Here is a 27,825-nt window from a genome sequence, read left to right as displayed (position 1 = left end):
CCAGTGTTTTTCACATAGTTATATGTTTCAGGTGTTTCAAGATTGATGGACTTACTAGCGGATTCCAGGGAAGTTATACGTAATGATGTAAGTTAAACTTGAAAAAAGTCTAAGAATATGCATTTTGTTTTCTCTCTTTGTAAATGAAATCTTTGTTGACCCTTATTCAGAGCCATAAAAAGTTAGACTTGGAATGTTGGGGTATTAGACAATCTTTTAGACCTTTTAAAGTCATATACAAGGCCACATTTTTTCTTTGTTTTCTGCCTATTCAGTATTTTGGCTTAGACAAATGATTTTGCTATTCAAACTTATGCATTCCACAAGTTTAGGATTTCTTTCATCCTTTTCTGAAGGGTTGTACTGACACCAAAGTCTCCCTCCAGAAAGAGTAGAGGAAACATCCCCATACATTGAACTGCATGACCTTAACAAAGTGTCACATTTGGAATCCTCGCTCTTATTCGATTGAATGCATATTTCAAAGGATTTTCCTTGTAATCTTTATTTAACTATAGAGCATGATTTGCTCTAGAGTTAATTTTCCATTCTGATTTATTTTAGTGTTTGCATATATATTTGAATATTTTGTATTGATACAATATTGTTTTGTTGCTTGAACATTTTTCTCTGTTATCTACAACTTGATCAAAACCTTAATACTCTTTACACAACAATTGGAAAAAATTTTTTTTTAATTAGAGCTAGGAGATTTTTTTTTCCTTAATGGAGATACTGGGGGTTAACTCAGGACCTCATGCACACCAAGCACACGTTCTACCACTGAGCTATATCCCTCACTCCCTGGAACTAGGAGATTTTATCAAGCTAATTCAGTCTCCACGTATACACTTAGAAGCCCAAGACTTACAGAAACTGAGTGACTTGTTTTGTTAGTGATGTCTTACTCATCTTTATATTTGTGGTACTTGGCCCTGTCCCTTTCTCATCTTAAGTGCTAGTAAACAACATTTGGATTGCCCTTAGCCTCACAACTGGTTCATGGCAAAGCAGAGATAAAACTGAAATGCTCTTGACTTAGGTCCACATGGACAGGTTGTTTTAGCTTTGTGTTTAAAATTTTGTAGTACATATATCAGTGCAGTATTGTAAGTGGAGAAATGATAATGTAACTCATGAGAAGGACATTTTTTATTCTTTTAAGAATTGTGTACCTATCTATTAGGAAGTTTGTGTGTCTTTTCTTAACTAAAATATTACTATATATCCTAAACCTGAATGTGTTATTTTACTCCTCTCTTGGCCCTCAGTTTAAATAAAACGGTACCACATAAACCATTTAAAAAGAGATTCTCTCCTTGGATTGTTATTAGTACCATCATTTTTTTTTTCATTTATTTTCATTTTCCTATATAATTTGTGTGTATATATAACTGCATCAAGTTGGTTCTTAAATATACCATTTCCTTTAACTTTCTACTTTTTTTTTCTGCTTTTAACCTTTTCTCCTCAACTTTTATTAGAAACAGATAAAATGATTCTATTTTATGTTGGTTTTCATTAATTTTATGATTAGGGATTAAGTTATACTTTTGCTGTAGTGTTTAGATTTTGGAGTTTTACATGTCTTCAGCCATTTTGTCTTTGGTTTCAGTAAACCTATTCATTGAATTTCTTGTAGACATTTACTATCAAACATTATGCAATAAAACACACCAAAATCTAGCACAATTGACACTGTCAACCAGAGGAAACTAACTGTCACCTCTGGCAATTATTAGTAGCACTCTGTAACTGTCTCAAATAATAGACTGCTTTTTCCTCCCTCTTTTGTACCTTTTTCTTTATCCTTCTTTTAAAATTCTCTTTTCTTTTCCTTCTTTTTAATCTTTCTAATTGCATTGAATGACAGTCATCAACATTGGCTAACCTCCCTAGGAGCCTGTTGGTAAAGATTTTTAGCCCCCTTTTGTTTTATATTTGAAACATTGATTTTGAACTGGATTTAGAGAACCAGTTGGTCATTTACCATAGGTACACTGAACTATCATATTTATTTGTTACTTAGTGCTTAAAAATTAGCAATAAAAGTTGAGAAAACTGTCAGAAGTAATGACTAGCTCACTTCTAAGTGATAGACTGTAATTTCATTCTCTAATTTTTAGTTTTTTATAATGAAAAAGGTAAATACACACAAAAGTAGAGAATACAAACAAACTCACCCCTTAAATCCATTAATTTTCAAGATTTTGTTATATTTGCTTCACCTACCCCTCCCATCACCACTCCTTTATTTTTACTGGAGTATTTAAAAGCAGTCGAAACATCTGAGTAATTTCACCATTATACATACTTCAGTTCCCAGTTGTCTCATAAATGTCTTTTACAGTTGGTTCCTTCAAATCAGGACCCAGACGAAGTTCTCCCATTATATTTGATTGTTAATGTCTATTAACTATCTAAAGGGCTTGATTAGGTTCTGGTTCACCTCTTTGCTAGAGTGTTTCCTAGGTGATGCAGCCTACTTAATTTTACAACACATCAAGAAATGTAATATCTGGCTGTCCCACTTGTAGTGGTCAGTGGGTTTGATTCAGGTGGTGACAACCAGATCCCTATATTGTAAAGTTCTCTTTCCTCCATTAAATCTGATCATTCATTAGTGGTCATTGCCTGAATCTGTTATTTTGTTAAGGGTTTCAAAACAGTGATTTTATAATTCTGTCATTCTTCTACATTTATTCAGCTTTAATCTTCCACAGTGAAGAACTCTGCTTTATCAACCAGTATATTTTATTGCCCTGAAATGTAATTCATACATGAAAGAGAGGATAAATAGATCAATCTCATTAATTACCAGTTTTTAAAGTAAGGAATTGGTGCCCACTTGCTTTCAATGACTAATGAGTGTACTTTTCGTTCTTAATAGCATTTAGTGGATGTGTTTGATTGAAGAATGTACCTCTTAATAGTCGGGAAAAGAAACTGATAAGTGTTGAGAACCTAGGTTCTATAGAAGTTATGTCATCTCCTTTAATCCTCATAAAAACCATGACAAAAATACCATCCTTGTTTTACACGTGGGTATACTAAGATTCCAAATTTATGTAATTTGCTTTAAGTTGCACTAGTAAGTACAACAACCCTTTTTAAAACCCACCGTATCTAACTCACAGCCTCAATGTTTGTTCCACTGTATTTCCTCCTTCCTTTGTTAACAGTTAATCTCAAATTAGCATTAGGTAGGAGAATTTGACATGTAAAAGTAAACACTTTTGCTTTCTCTCTCATCTTAATATTGAGACTGGATAGTCAGGAAAATTAGTAGGATAAGCCCAGTTAGGCCATAGGCATTTTTTGTCTTAACATGAATACTTATATGCCCAGTATTGACAGCCAGCAAAAATTTTGGAACTTTTGAACTACCTAGTTGCTATTCCTCTTCCTCCAAATAATAACCTGCTTTTTTTTATTAAATATTTACTGTCTCTTTGACCTAATGGTATTCTTGGGCTCTTCTGGGCTCGTAAAATACTTGTTTGATAGTAAAATAATCAGAAATTGTTAACAGTGAGTTTTTCTTGAATAATAAAGAGGTTGCAGAGTATATAGACTAAATCTAGCCCAACAGGAGCTGAGAAAAACTAAAAATCAGAAGCAAGAGACTATTGAGAATTGTCTTGTATTAGACATGCCATTCAGGAGGCTAGATTCTTTCTTTTTTTATTAACTTAGAGTCAAGTTTGGGGTATTTGCAGGCCAGATAATTATAAGAATATCTGAAATTTCTCTTCTAGAATGTGATGGTGTTTATTGATTTATATTAGTGAATTCACAGTTTCTTATTGTTACTGTTGTGAAGTATGTGCAGAGGCATTACTGAGACAGATATAATCATGTTCAGCTCTCTTAGACCACAATGAAAGCTGTGTAATGATTGATTGATGACTGTACAAGAATTGTCATACATTTATATTACACAGTGGAGAGAACTGAATTAGGAATTGGTGGACATGGATTTTAGCCAAGGCTCTGACCCTTTGAGATCTATGTAGCTTAGGGAGGCAAATTGCTTACTTTCTCTGTCCTTGTTTTCCCTCTCTATAAAGTGAAGAAGTTGCGCTTGTAAGATTCCTGCCACTGCTAAAACTCTGTGGTTTTTTAAGTAGTTTTTAAATGTCTTTTAAAAGTTGTACTCCACTTAACATTATCTTTCTTCTCCGTAAGGGCGTCTTACTGCTACAGGCACTAACAAGAAGCAATGGAGCAATCCAGAAAATTGTTGCTTTTGAAAATGCTTTTGAAAGATTACTGGACATTATTACAGAGGAGGGGAACAGTGATGGAGGTATAGTATGAAGAGATTGATTTGAAGAGATTCTTTCTGTTCTCATTGAATTGTTAACTTTTCAGGAATGCGATTGAAGGGAGAAAGAAGGACGTGTACTTTTTTGTTGGTTTGTTAAGTGTTGAGAGAGGCTTCCTTGGGGGATGACCTATGCTTTATATTCTTTCTTCCACTATGGTGTGTTGAGTATCTGTTTCTTTTTATTTATGTTTAATAGTTGGTAGACTTCCAGAGTCTAGGTTGATGTTTTTATCATTTCCAGAAAATCTCAGCTATATCATGTCAAATACTGCTCTGCCACATTTTCTCCTGTCTTTCTAAACTCAGGTTCAATTCTCTGTCTTCTGATTAGGCTCTCACTCTGTCACTTTCTTTTCTGCGTTTTCCATCTTTTTATCTTTCCAGGCATTCTTCTGGATTGTTTCTACTGACCTGCTCTCTGTTTCAACTCTTCTCTCTTTACCTGTGTTTGATTGGCTATTAAATGTGTCTATTGAGTTTTAAATTTTTCTTTTCTAGAAGTTCTGTTTTGTTCTTTGGCAAACTTGCTAGGTAATTTCTTATAACTTCCTTTTTTCTGCTTGTATTTTCAACTTACTTTTTATTTCTTTGAACTTAAGAAACAACTATTTCATAGTCTTTGTCTGATATTCCTAGTACTTTAAGTCTTTGTGGGTCTGGTAGTTGCTCTACTGGTTCTTAAGCATGGTATGTGGTTATCTTTGACTATGTTTTGTGTCACACTTAATAGAATTACTTACCGGAATTTGAATCCTGGAGAAGAATGTGTTTGTTTCTGCCAAGCCCTGGGGGTGCAGATTATCTGAGATCACCTTAATCCAAACTTAAGACTTAACATTTCCTGGACCACTCAGGCAATGCAAACCCAGGCTACAAAATTTATGAGAACTAGTTAACTTCTCATTATTCTCACCCTGAGGATATATATATCCCTTTGAGGTCCTGATTTATTAGGTGAAGAGTTTTCTGTTAGATTTCTTCTTTACCTTGTGTATACCCTTGGCTTTGATTTATTTTCCTTCTGTCCCATGAGAATGTCAAAATGAACGTTTTAGATTTATCAAGATCAAGAAATGTACTCCCAGCCAAAAGGTAGTTTTATACTTGTTTAGCTGTGTAGATACCCATTTTCTTGTCAGTTTTAGCCTGCTAAACTGTCACTTCTTCATTGCTCCTAGGCTTTTTTTTTTTTTTTTTTTTTAATTCAGGGGTTTTAGTTGTTTTTAATGAGAAGTTGAACCAAAAATCTAGCATTAAGGTCAGAAGAGAGAATGAGTTTATTTGCATTCACTGAACTGAGGTTAGCAAGTAGTGTTGGATAGTTGACAGTTGACTTACTAATCTGGAGGGCAGGGCTGGGCTGGAAATAAAGATTTCTTTTTAATTGTTTTGTTTTGCTTTTTTTACTCACACTTTTTTTGTACAACATTAAAGAAAGTGGACTTCATTCTAAAAAATTCTGTGTCATGTTGTAAATACAACAGTTTACAATGTTGTGTCAATTTCTGGTGTGTGGAAATAAATATCTGAGAGTCTTTAGAATATAGATGAAACAAAATTAGATAAACAAGAGAGTTTAGGTGAGTCATTTAGAATAAGTGAAGAGTGAGGAGGGAAGTGCTGGGACAGAGCCTAAGGTATACAAATAGTTAAGAAATCTTAGAGGAAGAGGCATTAGTAAGAGAGACTGTGAGAAGATACAGGCTGAGAGGCAAGAGGAGAGCCACACTTTTTGAAGGATTAGGAGAGCAGGTACCAGTCTTAGAAGTCACTGAGCTATCAAGATAAGGACATGTATCTATAGGATAAGAATTGTATCTAAAGGATTTAGACTATGAACATCATTGATGACCTTGGGGAGAGCATTTATGTGTAGTGGTTGCCTCAGAATCCAGATTGAAGTATCAGAAGAGTGAATTACAAGAGGGAAAATTGAATAGTAGAGAAAACACATCAGGAATCTGATAAAGACAGGGGGCACAGAAGTGAACAGAAACTGGAGGTTGACAAAGAATGATTTTTCTCTTTGTAAATTTTTTATTGATATGAAATATTTCAAGCATACAGAAAACAATAGGAAATAGCATAACAAACCCTTGTGTACCTAACATCCAATTCTTTTAAATAAAGTATCCTTCTGAACATAATTTCACAACTTCTGTTTTTTATTCAGCATTATCTTTTTGAGATTTATCCATGTTGGTACATGTTGCTCTAGTTTATTCATTTTAAGCATGATATTTTATTCTGGGGTGTGAATATACTATAATCTGTTATTTTCTTGTTGAGTTGATAGGCTTTATACGTTTTTGCTAATATAAACTGTTAAAGTGACTAGTCTTTATGTATCTACTTGTGTATTAAGTTTCTCTACATTATATACCCAGAAATAGAATAATACTTTTTTCATCTTTACCAGGTATTGTCTGGTATGCTCTCTTGAATGGTTTTATCAGCCTATACTCCATCAACAATGTTTTCAAGTTCCTGTTTTTCACATCTTGTCAATTCTTGCTTGCCAGTTTGATGAGCAGGAGACGGTATCTCACTGACCTCATTTCACTTCTTAAATTAATGAGATTAAGCATATTTTCATGGATGAGGTCACTGTCTGTTTTTGTTTGCTTATCTTTCACCCTTCTGAATTACCTTCTTGCCCATTTTTGTGTAAGAACTTTTTTCCTTTTCTAGTTGATGACTGGGAGTTCTTTATATATTCTGGGTACTAATCATTTGTTGATTATACATATTTCAGTTATCTTCTTTTGGTTTCTTAGTCTGTTTCTAGTGTTTTTATTAAAGTTTAACATTTTAATATTATCACATGCTTTTTTTTTTAAATGGTTTATGCTTTTGTGTCTTATTTACAGAATCTTTCTCTACCTCAAGGGCATAGAGGGTTTCCATCACTTTCTTATATTAAAGGCTTTGAAAATTTGTCTTTTATATTAGTAGGGATTTTGCATTTGAATTATATTCTAAGATTTGTGATCAATTTTCCATATGTGTACAGGTCTGTTTCTAAGTTCTGTTCTGTTCCATTAGTTCACTTGTCTAGTTCTACACTAAAACCACACACTTTTAATTACTAAAGCATCATAGTAATCTATTAGAATATAGGAAAAAATTTCCTATCTTGGCCCTCTTCAGAATTGTCTTACACTTCTTTTCCTTTTGTTTTTCATTTGAATGAAACTTACTTGCTAGTCAAATTATCTGAAAAATTCCAGTTGGGATTTTAATTAGAAATATATTGAGTTAAAAAAAAAAAAAAGAAATATATTGAGTTTAAAAATTAAGGAGGATTGTCATTGACGTTTTCTACCCATGAACCCAGGCATATCTTTTAATCTATTAAGATCTTCTTTTATGTATTTCATTAATATTTTATAATTTTGAACACAGAGTTGTATACATTTTTTATTAGATTCATTTGTACGCATCTTACACTTTTTGTTACATATAAATGGGATCTCTTTCTATTTTCAAATTGATAACTACTTGATTTTTGTATAATGGTCTTATATCTAACCACCTTATTAAACCATTAGTTCTAATTGGACTTTGTGTTGATAATGTTATTTTCTACAAATAAGAATAATCTTTTTTCTTTCTTTAATTCTCATACCACTTTTCTTCTTTGTCTTATTGCACTGGTTAGAGTCCTTGTACAGTGTTGAATTTTTTTTCTTATTTATTTTAATGGAGGTACTGGGGGTTGAACCCAGGATCTCATGCATACTAAGCATGTACTCTATCACTGACCTATACCTGGACTCAGTGTTAAATAGTTTCTGACTTTAATGAGAATGTTTATGTTTCACATTTAAGTCTGATTTTTGCTAAGAGTTTTTATCATGAATGAGTCTTGCATTTTATAATCATTTTTTCTACATCTATGGAAATTATCAGATTATTCTCCCTTAATCTAAGAGGGCTTTTTCTTTAAAATGGAAGAGACTGTAACCAGTGTAAGCAAGCAGAGAGGGGGCAGAGGTTTGAAATGAGAGAAACAGAAGACAATCAGTCAGTGCTACATAATACCTGAAAAAGGAGGAAGAAACAGAATCCAGAGTAGAGGTAAGGATTGGCTTTTAAAATAGGAGAAGCGTATCTTCCATTATAACAGAGGATGACACAGTTGAAGATTCAGGTCCTTTTTTGGATTTGGTGATAGGGAGTTGAGTTGAAAGAGGAAGACGCAGTTGAGAATTATAGAGAAGACTGAAAATAGTCTTTTGGAGAATAGGAGATTTGTTGACTATTGTAATTAGGAAGATTCCCAGGCAAGGATAAAGGCCCCAGTTGAGGGTGTTCACCATGATTTTATAGCAGTGCAGACTACTTGATTATCTGTCCCCTTTTCCCCCCAATATTCAGCTACCCAATTACAGATGTAGGGGGTAAAAGGCCAGGCAGGCAGTTTTTGATGGGATTGTGCCTTTTCCACTGTCTATGGAAAGACAGACAAGAGAGGTTAGCAAATTATAAGGTGGAAGAAATGAAGATCTATATGTGCTAAAGCTAGATAAGGAAGGAAGTCAAGACAGAAGAGTTTTCTAAAAAGAAGACATTGATGGGTTAAAAGTCTCAGGGAAACTAGAACAGATATGTTGAGAATATTTGAGCTGGAAAGATAGGAGGTTTCAGTGCTAGAGTAAGAATTATCTCTGAAGATGAGGCCAAGGGACTGAGGGGTCCAGGTATTGGATGAGTTGTCATTGAAATTGAAATCAAGAGTGGCAGCAGAACATGAAGAAAGGAAAAAGACTTTGAGTGAAATGCCATTGTTTTCAGTGAGCAAAGAGTAGTGACCGTGAATTTGCTATGTAACTGCAATGAGGAGTTGTAAAATAGATGGTACAGCCAGATGGCCTGAGCCTCAGTGGAACAGGAGATTTTTATGAGAGGATCGATGATCTCTGGAAAGTACTCTGGGCTGAGAGGATCATTAACATTACAGAGTAAAGTAGCTTCTTTAAAGAAAAGGAACATTTCATAAAGTAATTGAGGGTATAGTAGGTTTTATTAACCAATGTTTGGGAGTTTGAGGTAGCATCATAAAAGAGTTTGAAAGGGGATTAAGTAGGGAGAGGAAGCACAAAGCATTCTAAGATGAGAAAATGGGAAAGCATAGATGAGCAGAAGGTGCACATTTTTAAAGGTGACCAAGGAAAATGGGATTCTAAGGCAAGGTGAGAGTGGTTAAAGGTTGCAGAGTGAATTCTGGATCCTTCGTGGTTGCTGAAACAAGTTCCATTGGCTTCTTTTCATTGATAGTGGCCCTCAAGGCTCTAGAATTCACTTTGCACACTGGAAGGAAGGCCTGCTAGTTACAGTGAGGGCTTTGACATTCTGTTTTCTCCAGCGCCTTCAGATGGTCCTAATGGCAGATCTTACATAATGGAGATTTATGGTCCTGCATAAAAGACAGATAGATAGAGTGGTTTCTGCTTATGAGGGTGGAATCCACATGGTTCAGGAATATGAGATAAGGAAGCCTCTAATCTGGAGAAATCAATTAAATCAAATTCTTAAAAAATGTTTAATATGTACAACTTAAACATTTTAAGTTAAACGTTACACATTTTTTAATGTACATTTATTTGCTAATCTTTTGGTTTAAGGCCAGATCTTTTGAATATGGGTCTGCTGATTGGAGTCTTTTCATCATCTTTCTTGAATACATCACACCTATAATATATCACAGGATTTGCATTTTGGTTTCCTTGAAATGGAGTGCAGGATCTTTCTGGGGTTTCGCAGTTACTTCCCGTATTTTTTAGACTTGTATTATCCATGCGTAACAATAGCTGTTCATAATGATTTGATTTCATTGAGTTTTGCCAGATGTAAAGGTAGTTCTCATAAAAATAGCTCTGTTGTCATACTTACATTTTGGTAGTTTACATAATAGTTAATTAATAACTAGTACAAATTTCTGAACAATAGTCATTTACTCTTAGGTACAATACAAAAAGCATGACCCATGAAAGAGAAAATTGGTATGTGGGACATCACTAAACAGAAATTTTCTCTGCAAAAGATACTTCAGAGAATAAAAAGATAAATTACAGACTGGAAGAAAATATTTACAAAACACATCTGAAAAAGGGCTTGTAGCCAAAATATACAAAAAACTCTTAAAGTATAAGTAAATAAAAAACCCAATTTAAAAATAGGCAAAAGATCTGAACAGACATATCACCAAAGAAGATATACAGATGGCAAATAGCAGTATGAAAAGGTAGCATCATATATCATTAGAAAAATGCAAATTAGAATAATGAGATACCACTACACACCTATTAGGTAAAAAATCCAGAACACTGACAACACCAAAAGCAAGCTAGAATGTGGAGCTACAGGAACTGTCATGCATTGCTAGTGGGAATGCTAAATGATACAACCAGTTTGAAAGACAGTTCAGCAGTTTCTTATCAAGCTAAACATACTCTTAACATACAGCCCAACAATCACACTCCTTGATATTTACCCAAATGAGTGGAAAAGTTATATCCACACAAAATCCTGCACACGAATGTTTATAGCAGCTTTATTCATAATTGCCAAAACTTGGAAGCAACCAAGGTGTCCTCCAGTAGGTGAATGGATAAACTGTAGTACATCCAGACAGTAGAATATCATTCAATGATGAAAAGTTATCAAGCCACAAAAAGTCATGAAGGAACTTTAAATGCATATTGCTAAGTGAAATACGTCAGTCTGGAGAGACTACATACTCTGTGGTTCCAACTCTACGATATCTGGAAAAGGCAAAACCTTATAGACAATAAAAAGATCAAGGGTTGCCAAGGATTTGGAGATGGGAAGAAAGAGGAATAAATAGGTGAAACACAAGATCTTTAGAACAATAAAACTATTCTGTATGATACATGAAATTATACACACAGTGAAACGTATAAAACTGTACAAGACAAAGAATGAACCCTAATGTCAACATGGACTTAATAATGTATCAGTATTCATTTGTCAGTCTACAAATGTACCACATTGATGCTAAATATAGTAATAGTGAAACCTGGGAGGGAGAGAGTATATCAGAATTCCCTTTATTTTTTGCTAGGTTTTTCTGTAAACCTAAAGCTAGTCTGAAAAAGTATTAATTTTTAAAAAGCAATTGATTCTTATAAGAACACAGCTCAACTAGTAGATGCAAAGGGGTGGGTGTACCACGCAGAGGAACCTACCAACTGTGAGCATCCAGCATGAGTCATATGTTTCACAAGGAAGTGGAGCTCATTGGTTAAACTAGCAGCTGGTAAACCAGATAAAGTGGAGATCATGTTGAAGACCTTTAGCTGTGATAATAATAGAAGCTGTAGTATTAAGCAACCCTGGAGAGTGGTATGTTGTACACAGAGAAGAAGGAAAAGCATGAAAGAGTGGAGAATAGGAACTCTGAACAATAGGAAGCCTGAAGAGTGGCCCAACATCTATAAGGAAAGGAGGGAGTAGTTAGTGTTCTTAAAAAAAAAACAAGAGAAGAGGAAGTTTCAAGGAAGAGACATAGCAACAGCAGTATCAAGTGCTTCTTAGAGATTAAATAAGATATGATTGAGTCATTCAACAAATATTGAGTAGTGACCTACCATGTGAACACCTGATCTCTTGTCTCTATCTCTGCTGAGGATGCAGAGGTAAGTAGGACATTCACCCATTCCTGTCTTCACAAATTATAATCTAGTGGACAAGATACTACATAATCGTGAAAGGAGCAGGCTACTGTGAGAGCATGTAACTGGTGATCCTAACCTAGTCATTGGGTCTTGCTAATCATTCCTGAAGAAATGACATGTGAGCTGGATTTGAAGGGGAAAATGTGAGTTACTAAAATAAGTGGATAGTTGAAAATAGAAGTCAAGAGGTCATTGGGAGACCTGAGAAAGAGCAGGCTGTCTGCCTTACATACTGAAGAGATGCTCAGCATGGAGATTTATCTTTTTTAAATGCTTGGGGATTGAATTTTCCTTCAGGTCTTGTCAGCCTTAACTTTTCCATTTTACATTCTTTCCCCAGGTATAGTAGTAGAAGATTGTCTGATTTTGCTCCAAAACTTGTTAAAAAACAACAATTCCAATCAAAATTTTTTTAAAGAAGGCTCATATATTCAACGTATGAAACCTTGGTTTGAAGTTGGAGATGAAAATTCTGGCTGGTCTGCACAGAAAGTGACTAATCTGCACCTAATGCTACAGGTATATTGTCCTTAAATGGAAATGTGATAAGAATTTTGACAGTGATGATTTCAAAGAAAAGAAAATGGCTTATGTTTGATAAATCCATTATCTTCGGTTGGTTTCATATGGACTTAAAAAAAAAAAGCTTTTGATACGGAGATTTGCAGTTACACTCAGAGATAGAGATCCCCCCACATACACATCACTCAGCTTCAGTAATTATTGACATCTGGCAATTTTGTTCATCTTTTATTCCCCTCTCTTGCTTTGTTGAATTATTTCAAAGCAGATCCAAACATAGAATTTCCTGATGGGTTTTACGCTAGAAACTAATAGGTTAGGTTGTTGATTGGAATTTCTAAAGTCTACCTTCTTCAATTAAGGATCCTATACCATAAATTTTAATATTCAGACTATTAAGTTCAACAAATAAATTCATTCAGTAAACATTTACTGAGAGCCAGGCACTACATGCTTGGAAATGAATGATAATGTCCGTGCCCCCAAAGATTAATAGTCTTGAGTTTTTAAGTCCAATACAAGTTAAATTGACAAATCATGTGTAGTTTTATTTAAGCTTTATGGTGAAAGTTTGATGGTGATAGATAATAAAAGTAAAGACAATAGGTTCCCAAATTATTTTTGTATCAGAGAAAATTATGAAGGTTTTGTAGTATTTTATTTATTCCTTTATTGAATTCCCCTTCTCCAAACCCTTAAGTTTATACTAGCCTCCTAACTTACTCTCTAGTGATTCTTGTGGGTCTCTGAATGTCCCTGAATTGTACCTGCGTCTTTGAAGTTGTGTTCCTCAAAGCAGGATGGTTAATCAGACTGGTAATTAAAATCTGCATATTGCTGCATGCTCTGGGAGTTGCCTGCATAGGGTTGATTGATAGTTAGGGTGACTGTATGCCCCAGTTTGCCAGGCCAGTAATTACTAATGGTGTCCTGTTTCACTTCAAAAGTGTCCCAGTTTAGATAATAAATCATATAGTTACCCTAATTAGAATATGCCTAAAAACTGTTAGGAAAATTTTTCATAGGAGAACATAGGGAGAATCTTTCTGTTTATACTCCCAACTTCACTGTTTCTATTTTCACATGTCAGTTTTACACATTTCAGGGCTGTTAGTTTTTTATGTTTTAAAATAGTGTCCCAAGTGGTAAGCTGGATATCTTTGCTCAACACCACTTTCTTAATAAAAGAAATTCTTATAGAAAAGTAATTTTCAAAATGTGATTAGAGAGAATAAAGGGATCTGATCATATACAAAATACATACATATTTTCTGCCAGGGTGAAAATTTAAACTACTTAAGGAGCTTACTCATGTTTTATAACTTAGGATACTATGTAAAGAATTATTTTTGAAGAAAGTGTTGCTTGTTAAAAGGTAAAGTACTATTTTACCAAAAAAAAAAAAAAATTGGATAGAGCGTTGCATATAAACAGAAAAATACAGTATTCTGGTTATGTATTAAGTTAGTTCTTTAAGTATTCTTTACTTTTAGAAACTGAATAGACTAGATTCTAATCTTGAAGCACATAAACTTCAAAATGAAGAAACTGAGTTTAATTCACTTTGATATATTCTCCACCTCAAAGATTGAGTGGTTGATGTATTCATGGCTTCACCGGCCACAGGTTATCTTTGCTTTTCAACCTATTAGGGTGCTCTTTCTCGATAGCTTTATTTAGGGTTGCTTGTATTTCAAGTTGTCTATTATGCACAAAATGAAAATACATCAAAAATGACGATAAACAATCCTATTTAAGTAGATACGTCTTAGTTGGAATTATTCATCATCACAAATATAATAATGATGGAATTCTCTGCCACTGAAAATTGAATTGATCTGCTTGAGGATCGTCCATTCAAAGTTTGCAGAGTAAATTTGAGGAAAGCATCTTCTTGAAAAAATTTTTAGTTGTAAAACATTTAAATTTTTTCCTGAAATATAGTTTTATGACTAGTTCTACCTATAGGAATCCTTCTGTGCCATTTTTTGTCAGATAGGACCAATGACTCTTAGAAAGCCCATTACCTTATGAGAGAATCCTTTTCATTGGTAGTTCTAATTATTAAAAATTTAATCCATATAATGAGTCAGAATGTACCTTGATATAACATATACAAACTTCCCCTCATTTTGCCCTCTGGAAAAATAAAGGTCTATTCCATATTTGAGTGTTGCTATTAGATCTTCACTTATTTTCTTATCCATATAAGTCTTATCCATTATAATAAATGCCTTTACCTCTTTCTTCAACTATCCATCCTACTTTTATCTTGAAATTTGTTAATTCCTTTTTCTTTATTTACATCATCAAAGCAGATATCCAACTGCTATTAGATGATGTTAAGGAATTACTGTTGATTTTGTTAGATATAATAATGGCATGGTGGTTATGTTTTTTAAAGTATTAGTTAGGCATATAGAAATATTTGTGGGAGAAGTGACACATAGCTTGGTATTTGCATTAAATACAGGCATACCTCATTTTATTGTGCTTCACAGATAATTGCATTTTTTACAGATTGAAGATTTATGGCAACCTTCTGCTGAGCAATTCTATCAGCACCATTTTCCAACAATATTTGCTCACTTCACTTGGGTCTCTGTCACATTTTGGTAATTCTTGCAGTATTTCAGACCTTTTCATTATTATATTTGTTATGGTGTTCTATGATCAATGATCTTTGATGTAACTATTGTAATTATTTTGAAGCACCACGAACAATGGCCACATAATTGATAAATGTGTGTGTTCTAACCGCTTCACTAACTGACCATTCCCCCATCTCCCGCTCCTCAGGCCTTCCTGTTCCCTGAGACAGGACAGTATTGAAATTAGGCCAGTTAACCAGTGGCCTCTTAAGTGTTGAAGTGAAAGGAAGAGTCACATGTCTCTCACTTTAAATCAAAAGCTAGAAATGATTAAGCCTAGTGATGAATGCATGTTGAAAGCCAAAAGCTAGGCCTCTTGCACCAGTTAGCCAAGTTGTGAATGCAGAGGAAAAGTTCTTGAAGGAAATTATGTAAGTGCCGCTCCAGTGAACACACGAATGTGAAACAGCCTTATGGCTGATACGGAGAAAGTTTTTGTAGTCTGGATAGATGATCAGACAAACTACAACATTCCCGTAAGTCAAAGCCTAATCCAGAGCAAGGCTCTAACTCTCTTCAATTCTGTGAAGGTTGAGAGAGGTGAGGAAGCTGCAGATAGAAAGTTTGAAGCTAGCAGAGGTTGGTTCATCAGGTTTAAGGAAAAAAGCCATCTTCATAACGTAAAAATACAAGGTGAAGCAGCGAGTGCTGATGTAGAAACTGCAGCAAGTTCTCCAGAAGATCTAGCTAAGATCATTAATGAAGGTGGCAACACTAAACAACAGATTTTCAGTGTAGATGAAACAGCCTTTTATTGGAATAAGGCTCCATCTAGGACTTTTGTAGCTAGAGAGAAGTCAGAGAGAAGTCAACACCTGGCTTCAGAGCTTTAAAGGACAGGCTGACTCTCTTGTTAGGGCTAAAGCAGCTGGCAACTTTAATTTAAAGCCAGTGCTCATTTACCGTTCCAGAAATCCTATAGCTCTTAAGAAATACATACTAAATCTTCCCTGCCAGTACTCTACAAATGGAACAACAAAGCTTAGATGACAGCACATCTTGTCAACATGGTTTACTGAAAATTTTAAGTCCACTGTTGAGACCTACTGCTCAGAAAAAAAGATTCTTTTCAAAATATTACTACTCACTGACAGTGTACCTGGTCACCCAAGAGCTCTGATGGAAATGTACATAGAGATTAACATTATTTTCATGACTGCTAATATAACCTCCATTGTGCAGCCCATGGATCAAGGAGTCATTTTGACTTTCAGATCTTCTTATATAAGAAATACATTTCATAAGACTATAGCTGCTATAGATAGTGATTCCTCTGATGGACCTGGGCAACTGGAAACCTTCTGGAAAAGATTCACCGTTCTAGATGCCATGAAGAACATTTGTGACTCATGGAAAGAGGTCAAAATATAAAAATTAACAGGAGTTTGAAAGAAGTTAATTCCAACCCTCATGGATGACTTTGAGGGGTTCAAGATTTCAGTGGCAGAAGTAACTGCAGATGTGGTGAAAATAGCAAGAGAGTTTGAAATGGAGCCTAGAGATGTGACAGAATTGCTACAATCTTATGGTAAAACTTTAATGAATTAGGAGTTGCTTCTTATGGATGATCAGAGAAAGTGCTTTCTTCACATGGAATCAACTCCTGGTGAAGATGCTGTGAAGACTGTTGAAATGGCAACAAAGGATATTGCAAAAACTTAGTTGATAAAGCACTGCCAGAATTTGAGAGGATTGATACCAATTTTGAAAGAAGTTCTGCTGTGGGAAAATGCTATCAAGCAGCATAGCATGCTACAGAGAAATCATGAAAAAAAAAAAAAGAAAACTAATGCAGTAAATTTTATTATTGTTTTATTTTAAGAAGTTGCCACAGCCATGTCAACCTTCAGCAACCCCCACCCTCATTGGTCAGCAGCTATCAGCGAAGACTCCACCATTGAAAAGATTGTGACTCACTGAAAGCTCAGATGATGGTCAGCCTTTTTTTAGCAATATTTTTTAACTAAGGTATATCCATTGTTTTTTAGACACACATAATAGACTACAGCATAGTGTAAACATAACTTTTATTTACACTGGAAAACCAGAAGGTTCATGTGAACTTGCTTTATTGCGATACTTGCTTAATTGTGGTCTGGAAGAGAACCCTCATTATCTCTGAAGTATGCCTGTATTTTTTAAAAAGTAGGAATAGGAGGGTAATAAATTTTAAAAACAAACAAAAAAAACCCCAAAAGCCACAGAAGTCTAACTAGGAAGATCCAAGAACAGGAACTAATGTGTAGTCCTAAAGCCTCTCTCCTGTGATACCAGTTATTAGTCAGGTCTCTTTGAGAATGTCTGTTAAGCCAGATGTGGAAACATTAACTATTCTAATCCTTCATAATTCACTGATTTAACTACTAATTGAATTTTTCACAAATTGTGGTTATTACTGGTCACCTTTTTATTCACCAACAATAAAAATAGCACTTTTCTTGCCTGAATTTTATTTTTTATGTTTTTTCTCTCCAACAAAAAAAGTCCCCTACTTGGTGAAGTCATTATCTATAATATGCACCAGCTACAGTAATAAAATTGTTTCAGTCTCTCTTGTATCTCCTCTTTAGTCTTCTCTTATAGTGTTGATTACCCCTGCATAGTTACTATAAAATAATGGGTAACATTTATATAGCACTTTTCATTAATGTGCTAATGTGTAATAAATAGACCATTTGATCTTGATATACAAGGTTTTGTACATGCATATACATATAAACTAGTTTTAAAATGTAAGATAATGTGTATGTAAAATTATTCTGAAGATGTAACTCTGCTGAACACTTGTTTGGAATGACATTTTTCACATCTCTGAAATTTTATGTTTAGGGTCAAACTTCTCATAGCATCTTAGAGATTGAATTAGCATTCAACAACTGTCAACAAGGCCAACCTCTTGCCTACCATGTCTCCAGTTCTTTTTAGCCTCTCTTTAAATATTTCCAGTTTAGGGGAAGTTTTATCACACCTCAGGCCATTCTGTTTTCAGTCCTGCTCTGTGATTAGGTCGTTCATCCTTACTTCCATAAGAAATCTACCACCCTGTTACTTCATTCATTCATTCATTCATTCATTTGTTGATTATGGACTGTGTTACAAGTACCCTGCTTGGTTTTTGGGGTACAAAAATAACTGAGGAAGTTTCTACTGTGGGAGTTCACAATCCTGAAGGAGATAAGCAAATAGCATAATGTGGTATGTACAGGAACAGAACTATGGCCAGGAGAGAATGAAGGAAACAGCTCCTAGATCTGGCTGAATGATGAGGGAATCCTCCACATAGATCTTCTGCCCATATAGATCAAGTTTGTCTTGAGACTTTCCAGATCTTTAAAAGACAGATTTTGTGTTCTGTTTCTCTCGCAGCTTGTTCGTGTACTGGTATCTCCCAACAACCCTCCTGGTGCTACCAGTAGCTGCCAGAAAGCTATGTTCCAGTGTGGCTTACTACAGCAGCTCTGCACTATCCTCATGGCCACTGGCGTTCCTGCTGATATCCTGACTGAGGTAAACCAAATGAAGGCAGAGGCTACTCTGTGAAGGTGAAATCAGGAGGCCTAGGAAGAATTAGATATCAGCTGAAGGAAAAACAGTAACTTAACCATTCTTGTATGTTAAATTCCTTACTGATCCTACTAAAGTATAATTAGCATAATGATGACAGTATCAATTCCAAAAGGTGTATTGGTTCCTCAAGTTTAATAGTAGATAAATAATGTTAAAGCTTAGAAGGTTTCTTACTAATTTTATTGTATTCAACAGGCGTGTGCAGTATAATTTACATTTTTAATTTTGAGAACAGGATGACTTGATCAAGTAAGACTTGAGTGTTAATTATTTGTAGAATAATAAATTCTTTTTCCTTGATGTATGGCATTTTCTGTTTCCTACCTATTAAGAAAAAGAAGTTAGTTTGAAGAAACAAAAGGTTTCTTTAAATTTTTTTTCTCAAATTAACACATGCACATTAAAAGCACAGTTAATAAAAGTTTTGTTATGAGAATGGCTGTCTTCAGACTCCCTCCTCCCTACCTTAAGTCCCATTTCCCCTCCCCCGTATAACCCTCCCACTTTACTTCCTCCTGTCAACCCAGTAATTTACATTTAAATCAATAATCAGGGTTTATAGTTTTATGACTATATAAATACTGTTTCCTGCTAAGCCAAACAGAGCCTTAAATCTTTTTTTATATCACTTTTTCTTTCCTGAGTTATAGAAGTATTCTTTTTTCATTTTACTGATTTTCTGTGTATCTATGCGTATTCATACTATCTCATGCTTAACACATTGTTCCCCCTCCCAGACCTTCTTCTGGAAGCCCTCATCCTCCTGCTCCAATATTGGCTGGTTATTCTGTACTTCTGCCACACAGCTCTTACCCTGAACTTTCCTTTGCCATCCTCCTAGGATCCTTTTACCTCTCTCTCCTTGGTTATCTGGATTCTCTGTCTTTTTCTCCCACCCTTGGGTTCAGATTTTATTTTACGTAGCCTTCCTGAAAAGGGGTAAATGGCAAGATAATTTGTTTTTAGTTCTTTCATGTCATTCCTTCACCTTCAGAATTAACTAATGTTTAGTTAGATATGGAATTCAGAATTGGAAATCATTAATGCTCAACTTTCAGAACATTATTCCAGTGTTAATGTTAAGAAATCTGAAGCCATTTTGAATCTTAATCCGTTTTATGTAACCTGCTTTTTCTCTAGAATCTTTTGGGATCCTTTCTTTGTTTCTAATTTTCTGAAATTTCCTGATGATAGGCTGTACTACAGACCCCACCCACACCCCTAATAATTTCTGGCACTCACTGGGCCCTGTCAAGCCAGAGACATATGTGCTTCAGTTCTAAGGATGTTTTATGTGTTCCTTGACAATTTCTTCTTTTCTGTTCCGTTTTTGCAAGTCTATTATTAGATTATTGGAGTTTCTGGACCCAGTTTGTCTTTTTATTATTTTTTTTTTTTAGAGATTTTTTCCAACTTCATCCTTAAATTGAATTTTTAATTTATTACATTTTAAATTTGTTCTCTGATTTTATTTTTAAGCATCTTTTTCTTCTTTTGTAAAAATAGATTCTGTCTCTTAGAGGATATTAATTTTGGGTTTTTGAGATTTTAAATGCATATGGTCAAGTGTTCTTTTTACACTTCATGTTTGGAGGCCTATGCTTAATGTTTTGAAATGTTACCTCAAGAAAATGTTACAAGGGTATAATACTGTCACTGATTTTATATGATGTCTAAGTTTGGGCATTTTAAAGGAAAAAGCAGAAGAATATAACATTTTCTTCTTTTGAAAACAGGTTTTTTTTCCTTTGACTGACTTTCTCTAAATTTTCTACCCCACCCCCTCCCATTACAGACCATTAATACTGTATCAGAAGTTATTCGAGGCTGCCAAGTAAACCAAGACTACTTTGCATCTGTAAATGCACCTTCAAACCCACCGAGGTAGGAAAAGGGAAATACTGAGACACCACAGAGGAAGTAAAAACTTATTTGGGGTTTTTAGTATATCTCATATACACATCTTATTCTTTTAAGGAGTTCAGTCGTGTGTTTTGAAAGTAGAAAATATCTGACAAGATAAATATGTTGGTATTTTAAGAATTTGCAGTCTTTTGGAACTGACGTATTTGGGCTGAGGTATCACTTGCTAGCTGTGTGCCTTACGCAAACAAATCACTTCATTTCTCGCAGCTGCAGTTTTCTTTTCTGTGACATGGAAATGAAAATAGTTTACTTGCTGTTGTTATGGCCATGACCAAAAGTCAACAAAATGACTAATTCTTGATTTGTATACCTGGATTGCAGTGTTTCTCTTTGTTCTTTTTACATGCAACAGACCAGCCATTGTAGTGCTTCTCATGTCCATGGTTAATGAAAGGCAGCCATTCGTATTGCGCTGTGCTGTTCTCTATTGTTTCCAGTGTTTCTTATATAAAAACCAGAAAGGACAAGGGGAAATTGTGGCAACGCTTCTACCTTCCACCATTGATGGTAAATAATTTAATTCTAATTTCTGTTTTAAAAAGTAAGTAATCGTCTTTTAAGCTTTTAATAGCACAGTATACCATAAATGTGTAGTAGATTAATTTAAATATAGAATATTAGAATGTAGTAGAATATTTTAAATATGGTGTTTCCTTGAATTTGCTTTAGAAATGTTTTTAGTTAAGGTAATAATTTTCTGGACTATTACCACCATCAATTCAATTCTTTAAGTGTCCTTATATTTTTTTATTGTGCTACTTTTTTTCCAAGGTACTTTTTTGTCATCTTTCAGTTTGTTTTGAAAAACAGACTTTTGAAAGTGTTATTTAATACTACTAATTAACACATTTTTAAAGAGTATTTCATACAATTTTTGTGTGAGTAGGAAACAACAGAATTAATTTTTACATTATTATCATTTGTCTGCCATCTTTGTAGCAACAGGTAATTCAGTCTCAGCTGGTCAGTTGTTATGCGGAGGTTTATTTTCTACTGATTCACTTTCAAACTGGTGTGCTGCTGTGGCCCTTGCCCACGCTTTGCAAGAAAATGCTACCCAGAAAGAACAGTTGCTCAGGGTTCAACTTGCCACAAGTATCGGCAACCCTCCAGTTTCTTTATTGCAACAGTGCACCAACATCCTTTCACAGGTAAAGTAGCCTTTTTGATGTCAATGATACAAAAATTTAAGGATGTCTGTTGTAGATGCAGGTGAAAAAAGAGGCAAGGACTGCTCATTAGCTCACTGTCACCAGAAACAGTTTTGGGGAGAGAAAGCAATAAATACCCTTATAAGAATGGTTTTGCGAAATAGTGAGTAAGGTCCATCTGCATCATGAAGAAAACACATGTTCTGGGCAGAAAGGTGGTTTTTTTGGATTTGGTTTCTTTTTATATCACCCACACTTATTTTGCATGTCGTTTTCTCCCTCTGCTCAGTAGCTGAATTCAGGTCAGTTTATGAGAGGGAATAGAATAGACTGGTTCATAGCTGTGTACCTCCTCTTTCTCTTCCCAGAGCAATTGATCTTCCTTTCAGAAAACAAAAACAGAATGCCAGTCCATTGCTTGTATAGTTACACAGTATGCTCTTGATGTTTGTTAGCTCTCAGATCCTCCAAACCCCAGGGCATATAATTTACCTAGTAAGATGTAGATAAACATAAGTAAAAATGTTTGCATTCCTTTAGAATCCTAATGAAAACAGTGAAACTTCATTGAAATGTGGATGCAAAGGCATTTAGGAATATCCCTTACTGTCATTAGATGATTTGCCCTCATTTGCCAGCCTTGCTGTTAAACAGTCTAAGTTCATACTTTAGCAAAACTATGAAGTCATCAACATTCAGTCATTTTCAGACTTACCTAAGTGTAAAATTGCTCTATCCACTGATACTATCCTGTCCCTTCCCTGTAATAATATGCGGAGTCCTTCTTAATTTTTATTTTGCCACACTCATTGAACCATTTTATTGTGAACTTTTAAAGAAACATCCGTGCCGTCCATAGGAAGTTATAAATGAAGGCTTAAAAGTTAACTGTAGTGAGAAGGGAGTTGAACACTTCCTTTGTTGCTTAGGGTTAATTTACTTTGATTAAAAGCCTATTTTACATTTATCATTTGTCTCTGAGTGATTTTTTAAAACTACCCCAAAATATTCGTATCCTTTCTTATTTAATACTTGTCTTTCTCATGTTGCTGTGTGTTGAAAACAACTTTTCTTAAGCCAAACAGTAATTAAGTGTCCGACCACCATCACCACACACTTTGCTGTAACATTGCAATTACAATTGATGCATAATGAGAAGTCCTCAAAATAGTGATATATTCCCACTCTAAGTAATCACAGTGCTATAAAATTATCCTTTCTCCTCTAAAATGTATGTACATTGTTGTATAGCAAAAGACTAGAACTATCCTGTCTCAAAATTATTGGCTTGGGTTTCTAGAGAGATTGTATTTGAGGGATTTTTCTGGACTTAAATATTTTTTTCTAAAGCAGTAACATTTATGAATAATTTTTAATGTATAATTTGCAGGGTGATAAGATCGACCGACGGGTATGTATCACTTGTTTGAGCTTAGGCATTTTCCTCCTACAGCAAGGCTTTTTCTTTGTCTTGGGTTTTGCTGATTGGTTTTTTTTAACTGCTTGTTGAAGTTGTATTCTACTCACACTCCTACGTGTCAGCAGGTTAATACCTATCGTAAGTGACTCTCCAGTTTTTCTCTGCGGGGTTTCCTAGTGGTGTGACTAAGGACTGTGGGAGTGAGAATCTGAAGCTGTACTTGTGCTGCTTCTGGGGGTGCTCGCACTTTCTGAAATTCTGTGGTTTTGGTTCTTTGATCTTTTTGTGTGTGTGTTTGTTTTTTCACCCAAGCTTGCTTATTTGTTTCCAGTGAAACCATTTCAAAGGTACTAAAATTTAGGATTAAGAATTTTGTCTTTAGTTAATCACTATATGCAAGAATGTGATGTCTTTTATATTAGATTATTGAAAATGTATAATTGTAATTATAATTTTCTAATTTGAAAGAGTTTAAATTAAATATTCTGGGTTATTCTGGATATAACCCATATGCTACACTACCACTGGGGATTAGTTTTTCATGCATGTGGGGATAGAGTGTGATTTGTGTTTGGTTTTGATTTGTTTTGTGGAGTATTTGGCAAAAACAGCATGTACCTTAATATCCATATTTGGGCCTGTGTCAGTCATGCAATGTGGGAAGTATGACTGAGGTCCCATTAGGGATTGTATCTGTGTATGATCATGATTTAATACATGTTAATTACTCATACACAGACGTATTTGGCAGCTTTAGCCTGTAGAATTTTGATATTAGGTATTATAGAAGTATACATGTCAGGCATTTAAAAGGGAAATTTGGGTGGGTATAATTTATGTATAGTAATAAGCACAGAACTTGAGTGTTCAATCTGATGATTTTTGGTGATTGAATATATCTCTGTAACCACCACCCAAAACAAGATAGAGAACATGGTATTCATAATCCCAAAATGTTCCACTATGCTCCTTTCCTATTAATTCTCTGTCCCCAGAGACCACCACTAGAAAATTAATCTGATCATAATACTCTAGAACCTCATTTTACAACTTAAACACCAGAAGTTTAAAATGTTAGCTTTTCATATTTTTTAAATGAGCAATGTAAAAATACTAAACTTGAAATCCACAAAGTAGGAATAAGAGAGATTTTTATTTAGAAAATATAATAGGGCAACATAATAACTTACATTAAAGATAAGATGATTCAGTTTCAGTTATTTGGTTTGTGGTTCCTTCCATCCTACAAAGTCTGTGGTTTCTAGTAATTAAACCCCCAGAATGCTCTGAAATTAAATTTCGGTGTTCATTTGTTTTTCCAAATCTCGTCAGTGGTTCACAAGCTCTAGAGGGTTAGGAGGAGATAGGTGCTCTTTCTTAACTTAAACCTGTAAAAAAAAAAATACAAAGAAATATATAAATAGTTTTAGTCAGAAAGTGAAGTGTGGCTTTCTTTTAGCTGTTCTAGGTGTTTATCTTGTAAGGAATTCATCAGAAAATCAGACAGCATTGAAATAAAATATTTTGATAGTTTTTATTGCCCAATTTCTGATTTTATTTTTTGGAGGGATAGAACAGCTTGATCAGGATTTTGTTTGGATTTATTTTATTCTCAACATTTTATGATAGTACACTGGACAAATACTACAATATTTTTGCACTCTTTAATAGTTTATTTTTCTTTTCATTTTGGAAAATTTCAAAAAATAGAAAGTAGAAAGAGAATATTGTCCCTCATTCTACTACCCAAAGATAACTACTGATAAAATTTCAGTCTTTTTTTTTCTTATGTACTGTTTATTTACATAGCAATGATCACACATTAGATACCATTTTGTATTGTGCATTTTTTCTTTAAAGTATTTTCCTTGTTTTTAAACACTAAATCAATTTCACTTTATAAGGTTGCATAATATTTCACCAAATAGATATACCATAAATCGATTAACCATCTTCCTATTTTTGGACATTTAATTATTTCCCATTTTTTCTAAATTATAAATCATGGCTTTATAAACATTAGAATAATAATGCTTAAAAGAGCATTATTACAGAGTCTCCACTTTGTGTGTTTCCAGTATGTATGGATTTCTGTGAACACAACAAAACAAGGGCAGCCTGCATTTCACTGAGGTTTAAAAAAAATATTACCATTGCAATTATATATATATATATTTTTTCTTTTTCCAGTTCAAACTTCTGCCATCTATTTTAAATTTAGGGCATTAGTTCTGCCTTTAATATGCTAGTAGGTAGAGAGTCACAGAACCATGCAGAGCTAGAAAGGATGATGATAGTTTATAACCTTTGTAGAGCACTCACTATGTATCATGCTCTGTTCTTTAAGTTCTTTGCATGTCTTAACCCATTGAATCCTTGAGATAGGTGCTAACTATTGTCCCTAGTTAAGGTTGAGGAAGAGAAGTTACCTGAGGTTTCATGGCTATTGAGTTTTAGAACCATATATAAACCTGGTGTCCTGGCTTCAGAGCCTGTCCTCTTAACCTCTTTGAAGTCATTTAATCCAACAACCTCTGTTTCCTAGAAATTGGGACCCACATAGCATATTGAACTTGTACAAGGTTAAGACAGAAGATTCCCAAGCAAATGTCATTTTCACTGACACCATACTGCCACTCTTAGAATTAAAACTTCAGTCTTTTAAATTTGAAATGAGTAGTATGTGGTTTAGAAATCAAAATGATAGAAGTCTTGGCCCTGCCCTGCCCTAGTCCCCCAATTATTTGTTTCTTCTACATCTTGAAGTATTTTTAATGTATATTCTCTGTTCTGCACTTTGGTTGGTTTTTGTTTTTGTTTTTGTTTTTCACTTAATACCATTTTGCACTTAAAGTTGCAAAGGGAAATGCAAAAGGATTACAGTCCACTGGGTTTCTGTTTCCCCACAGCCTCAACAGCAGCCTGTTGTCAGACTTGTATTTTTGCCAATCTGTTGATAGATGAAAAGTGTTATCTCAGTGAGTTTTAATTTACATTTTTCTTCCTGAAAGGCTAAATGACTTTCTATATGTTCTTACATCATTGGAAATTTTTCCCTGAGCTCTCCTTTCTTATATGATATCTTCTGCCCATTTTTCTGTTGGGTTGTTAATCATTTCTTGTTTATAGAAATTCATATTGAGGAACTTAACCCTTGTCTTTGATAACTCAAAAATTTATTTTTCCTAATTTGATCTTGGTGTTTTGTTTTGGGTTTTTCTTTTTCTTTTTTTTTCTTGTTTTTGTTTTTGTTTTTGTATTAGACTTTACTTTTATTGCTTCTACAATTTTAAGTCATACTTAGGCCTTCCCTAGTTCAGGATTTTAAGGAATTTGCCAATATTTTCATCTCATACTTCTGGTTTCATTTTTTTGCATTTAAATTTTTGTTCCATTTTTCCTCTAAGTTGTGTGATGTCCTCTGATCTTTTAAACTATCTAGTTGTCTGAACATTTTTAAAGTCTATCTCTAACCCACTAATGATTATATGCTATCTTTTTCATATACTAAATTTCCATTTGTATCTGGATCATTTCTGGACTTTCTGTTCTATCCCTTGATTTCTGTCTATTCATGAGATGGTATCACTTCATTGCTCTCTTACTTTTTTTTTTTTTTTTTTTACAGTTTCCCTAGCTGTTCTTGCTTGTTTATTTTTCCATATGAACTTGAGAACCAGGTGGTTTAGTTCCAGGAAAAAAAAAAACCTATCGGTATTTTTATGTGAATCACATTAATTTTACAAATTAGTGTGGAATTAATATCTTCATGATCTTGAGTTTTTCTAGGAACATGTGTCTTTCTGTTGATTTGTGTGAACTTTTGTGCTCTTTAGAAGTGTTTTTAAATTTTCCTTGTACCATTTTGATTAAACTTGTTCCTGAGTACTGTATCTTTTTTTATTGCTATAGTAAACAGGGTATTCCATTCTATCACCTAACTGGTTCTAACTAGTTTTGTTTGACTTTGCCCTTCTTAACCTTCAGTTTGACCCCAAAGGACATACTTTTCAAAACTGAATCTAATTCCATTTTTGTTTACTCAGACATCAACCAGTGATTTGATAGGATGTCCTTGTATATACAATGTTGGTATATTTGGTACTTGCCAATGATATTCCAATAGTCAACTTTTTATATATAACCAGGAGAAATCAACAAAACATTTACATTTATAAATTGAGTAATTAATTGTAAGTTCTTTATGTCATGCAGTCAGTTGAGAATAACTAGATTTTTTTAATTTTTCAATTTATTTGGGTAACATGAAGATATGTTATAGACATATGTAATGACATAAAGACAAAGAAGAAGTAAAAATAATGCCTCGTGTAAAAACTAAATCCATGCTAATTAATGCTTGCTTGGTAAATCATTTGAAGAGGCCTAATTTGAATTTGTTTAGTTAAATATTAAATGTACTTGAAAAAAGATTATAGAAAGGGCAAGATTGACATCAAGCAAGGTTCATGAAATTAGAACAATCTGGCTGTGTCACAAGTATTTCAGAATACAATAATGGTTACCTTAAATCCATTCCTTGTCTAGATTTTTGAAT

At 34.1% G+C, this 27,825-nt stretch overlaps 1 protein-coding gene across 2 annotated transcripts in view; it reads left to right on the top strand.

Moving 5' to 3' along the window:
- USO1 (USO1 vesicle transport factor) overlaps window positions 1-27,825 on the top strand; it is a 70,222-nt gene that overhangs the window by 24,961 nt on the left and 17,436 nt on the right. Inside the window, exons 7-14 of one of the 2 annotated variants that reach the window (XM_032457857.1) lie at window positions 32-87; window positions 4,189-4,309; window positions 12,371-12,549; window positions 18,570-18,710; window positions 20,566-20,654; window positions 21,049-21,203; window positions 21,636-21,847; window positions 23,238-23,258. In XM_032457857.1, the coding sequence (XP_032313748.1) occupies window positions 32-87; window positions 4,189-4,309; window positions 12,371-12,549; window positions 18,570-18,710; window positions 20,566-20,654; window positions 21,049-21,203; window positions 21,636-21,847; window positions 23,238-23,258 (974 nt within the window). The remainder of the gene's footprint in view (window positions 1-31; window positions 88-4,188; window positions 4,310-12,370; window positions 12,550-18,569; window positions 18,711-20,565; window positions 20,655-21,048; window positions 21,204-21,635; window positions 21,848-23,237; window positions 23,259-27,825) is intronic. The other variant, XM_032457861.1, reaches the window with a different exon arrangement.

Source organism: Camelus ferus, chromosome 2 (assembly GCF_009834535.1).
Source record: "Camelus ferus isolate YT-003-E chromosome 2, BCGSAC_Cfer_1.0, whole genome shotgun sequence".
Taxonomy (NCBI): Eukaryota; Metazoa; Chordata; class Mammalia; order Artiodactyla; family Camelidae; genus Camelus; species Camelus ferus.
The sequence above is the reverse complement of the archived record's forward strand: the minus strand, read 5'-3'. Positions and strand labels throughout refer to the sequence as shown.